The following is a 4,541-nucleotide window of genomic DNA, read 5'->3' as shown; positions in this document are numbered from 1 at the left end:
AAATCTAAAAAAAACTCCACCCAGAACTTACTGAAGTTGGAACTAGTGATGCGTGCAAAATGTTACCTTTCAAATACACAATAAAATAAACTCTAGTGTAAAATTAACCTCTTACTGGGTTGAGTACTCCATTAAATATTATCCAACAAATAATACAGTAAGTATACAAATTCAAATGAGTACATAGTAAAAAAAGAGTAGTTGAATACACAAAAGATCTATGCATTTTTTGTAGCTAAAAGGCTTATACATTTTTTCTATAGCTTAGAGAAAGCTGTGTGCGCAGCTGACTCACTGCAAATGTCAGCAAGGCCAAATATATAAAAGAGCTTCCACACAGACACTGCAGCAGGTCACAGCTTCAGCACCAAACCTACCGACAAGATGGTGAAGGTATGCTATAGATATTTTCTATTTACACCATAAAATATAAATTATAGGTACAGTTTATGCCAGGAAGTTAGAAAATGTTTTGTACATAATTTTTCATGGTAAACATGTAAAAATATTATTTTTATAGATTGTCTTCTATGAGGAGAAGAACTTCCAGGGTCGCTCCTACGAGTGCAACTCTGATTCCTCTGACTTGTCTTCATACTTCAGTCGTTGTAACTCTATCCGAGTGGAGAATGGAAACTGGATCCTGTATGAGCTCCCTAACTATAGAGGACACCAGTACTTCCTGAGAAGAGGAGATTATCCTGACTTCCAGCAATGGATGGGATACAATGACTGTATTAGATCCTGCCGCTTGACTCCTCAGGTAAAAGCTATGATCGAATTATTTTTAATATTTTTATTTTGATGTGAGAATGTGGTTAACAACAAAAGTGGCCATACAATTTGGCCAGTAAGACAATGTAAGACAAACGATGAACAGTTTGTTTGTATAGCCTGAGAATAAACTAGCAGTGCTGGGCCTAGGGATGAAGATTTATAAACACTTGAATGGATGTAAGTAAGTCTAGTAAATACAAGTGAAAGAAAGGGGAGGAGGCCTCAATCATTAGAGTAGGAGGTATAATTTGGTCTAAATGGAAGGCGGAGCCTCAACTGGGGGGGTAATTAATTAAGAGTCTAACTGTATATCATTGAATATATAGAGAACATTGCACTATAGGTTGTTGGGTATCTATGGGCAAGGTTTGGATGAAAGATTCCCAAATATCAAAAAATGTTTTAGACTTGTAATTCCCTATGCAAAGAGGCCTCTACCTATTCCTATGTGAAAACGAAAAAAGAGGAGTTCTGGGTAAATTCACTTATGTAGAATGGATGTGTGCCAGAAGGGATATGGTTTTGCACGCCACAAGGGATATGATAAGTTGTTTTCAGTCCCTTGAAGTTTTAATATATCTGGGACACTGAGTAGACCAAAAAGGACCTATTCAGGAGTTAGGGGTAGGTGGTTTACTAAGCATAAAGCATAATGCATCACTGAGTTCCAAAAACATTTTATCCTCGGACATGACTAGAAGGCATGAAACAAGTTCACATGTAAATGTCCTCGATTTGGGCAGCAAGAAGAGGAGCTTAGGCTCATAAGAATGATAGAAAAATATAATTTTGCGGTACATTGTGTCTTTGATCGTGCCCCAAGATAAAAAAAAAGTAGTTTTAGGAGAATGTCATTTAGAAGCCAGGGGAAAATCTTGGTCTATTGGAGAGGTGTAGTCCAGCGACTGTCTGAAGAAATTGTATAGAGTAAAAACATTTTTTTTAACCTAGGTTAGAATATCTAAAAATACTATCCAAAGGATTTCCCCAGTCATTTAGATATTTTTTTTTTTTAATAATAGAGGCATTGTATATTTTTATTTGTGGAAAATGGAATGGGTTATTAGATAAACTGAGAAATTTCTCTAGGGTCATTTTGGAAGAAAGTGGCTGCTTGTTATCGACATCTACCAGGAATATTGAATAACAAAGACCTTCATGGTGCCACTGTCTAAGAATAGGAAGGCCAGAGGACTCTGGGAGGTCTGGGGTGTTCCATAAGTGAAAAAGAGAGATGTGTAGCATAAGAAGGGATTTACTGACATCCCTGTGGGCAAGAGTTATTTATGCATGTGAAGAACAGACAACAAATTGTTTTTGTTCAAGTTCAGTATTTGAATATATCCAGGTGCCATGAATCCAGACTCTTAAATATCTAGTTAAAGATGCTTAGTAACAGAGTTTTAGGTCAGTAAAATTAAGGCCTCTAATACTGGGAGGTTGCTGTAGGGTGCGTAGGTCTATTGTTGCTCTCCTACTGCCCAGATCAATTCTCATGATATCAGATAAACATGTTTGATGTCAGAATGCTTGAGGAAGAGAGGAAGGTTCTGCATTGCGTAAAAAAGTTACCATTTTTACTAAACCTATTTTGCCTATATAGGAAATATTGAAGTGTTTCTGGGTATCTAGGGATGTTTTTATGGAAAATAGCAGGGGAGGAATATTAACCTTATATACAGTAGGTGGGGGATTTTTAGCTATGGGTACTCCAAGGTAAGTAGTTTGTCCCTGCACCAAATAAAAGGATAAATATTGCTCCAAGAAGGCTTAAAAGATAAGTTCACTTTAAAAAAATCCACATTTAAACATTTTTTTTCTTAGAAGCCTGCAGAGCATTGCACCCAAAATCAGCAGATCATGAGCGCCATTTCAGGCTCCTGCAGACACGTTTAGAACATCTGTCTGCCCACATCTTCTCTACAGACAACTACTGAAGTGCAGAAAAAGTATGAACTGTGAACACTTGCAGTTGGGTGACAAACAGAACTTATAGTTCATTCATTCACAGATCGGTGTGAATGAATGAAGTGGCTGTGTGGGTGGAGCCCCACACAGCTGCACAGATTTTAAATTGTAAAAGTAACGGTGGGGGAGAACCCTGGTCTGCTGTTGGGGAGAGAGAGATCGGGGAATGTGGGTAGAGGTGCAAAGTAACATGGTACATTTTACATCCTAAATACCGGTGTGATATGTAACATGTTACTAAAGATGAACTTAGCCTTTAAGGCTTATCTAATTCTTTTACTTCTTGCCAAATTTAAAACATCAAATATTCATACAAAGAAGGAACAGCCAAATGATCTAGTCAAAATTGATTTTGCCCCTACATTACTGATTCCTTCAAAGGCAACATTTTGCAAAGGCAGAAACTCTCAATTTTCCTCAGCTTAGTAAGTTAACCAAAATGTATTCTTTATTTATAAGGTATGGGTTATTTTTGGTATATTTAGAGTAGTTCAACAATTTTGTGTGTTTTTTTTTTATTTCCTTCTTTGGGCATTTGGTATTTGTGTACTGTCACGATTTTGTAATTTCACGATTTAAAAAAAAAAACATGAAAGAATAAAGCTAATGTTATTTTTGGCACAAGAACACTTCCAAGATAGCTTAAAGGATCTTCTGTAAGTCTCAGGAGCCATTTTAATCCCATTACATGTTTTTAAAACCCTTTTAAGTTTCCTTGCCTCTTGACTCCAATGTATTTGGCTGAAAGTGTTTCACAAAAAATCTCAAGAAAAAACTTGTTCATCCTTAAAAGACATATGCTTTTTTAGCACCCTTAATTGAAATATGGCTTTAGCATTAACATACTGTAACGCATTCCTTTGTTGTTGTTTTTTCCTTCTTTGGGACACAGCACCGTGGACCATTTAGGCTTAGAGTATATGAAAGGGAAGACTTTAAAGGACAGATGATGGAGTTCACTGAAGATTGCCCACATGTCTTTGAGCAGTTCCGCTATAACGACATCTATTCCTGCCATGTGCAAGATGGATATTGGGTCTTTTATGAGGAGCCCAACTACAGAGGACGTCAGTACTACCTGAAACCTGGAGAGTACAGGAGATACAGCGATTGGGGGGCATCCAGCCCAAGAATTGGTTCCTTCAGAAGGGTCCAAAACATTTATTAAAAGTACTATTTAAAATGCATTCTTCTGTAATTAGAATTTAATAAACCTACTTAAACAATCAATTTATATTATTTTTATTATGCTTTTGTATACTGGAAATTAACCTTTAATAATAGACCTTAAAGTAACAAGAGTTTTTACACGTATGAGTGTGGTTAGGCTTCACTGTCTCTGGAAAAGAACAAACGGTACTCATCATTATGAAAAAAAGCCAGAACTTAAGAAAATACAAATTCTAAGATCAATTTCATAGTAGAACAAAAGCACCCAACATGGAGTTGCCTTGAAAACATTACGGTTATAGATACTGGTAAAGTACCTTCTTTAACAGTAGATGTTTGCGTAATGGTGAATTTTATATACTCCTTCGGGGCAAAGAGTTATTTATATGTAATGAAGATCATTCTGAAAGATAATACCTCTGAATTTATGGTTTGGTATGGCTTGGAATGTGTACTATATCAAGATGGTGCAGTGTCATCTTTATCCATAGATTGTATTAAGGTAAAAAATCCTTCTACCTTTACAAGGCAAAAGTGAAATAAGCCACTTTAATTAAAAAAAAAAAAAATGTAGCAGGAACTTTCGAATAGTAGAGATCAAAAAGGAGCACTAATCTTGAGGATAT

General features: G+C 36.1%; 1 protein-coding gene across 1 annotated transcript; it reads left to right on the top strand.

The window, feature by feature from the left end:
• Positions 1-325: 325 nt before the first annotated feature.
• On the top strand, positions 326-3,913 carry LOC309558942 (gamma-crystallin-3-like; the record flags this gene model as incomplete). Its single annotated transcript, XM_082262041.1, has 3 exons — positions 326-393; positions 521-763; positions 3,638-3,913. Exons 1-3 carry the CDS (start codon positions 385-387, stop codon positions 3,911-3,913), a joined length of 528 nt encoding a protein of 175 aa, XP_082118167.1. The 5' UTR covers positions 326-384.
• Positions 3,914-4,541: the final 628 nt, after the last annotated feature.

This window comes from Pelophylax lessonae, assembly GCF_965119305.1.
Source record: "Pelophylax lessonae genome assembly, chromosome: 6".
NCBI lineage: Eukaryota > Metazoa > Chordata > Amphibia > Anura > Ranidae > Pelophylax > Pelophylax lessonae.
The sequence above is the reverse complement of the archived record's forward strand: the minus strand, read 5'-3'. Positions and strand labels throughout refer to the sequence as shown.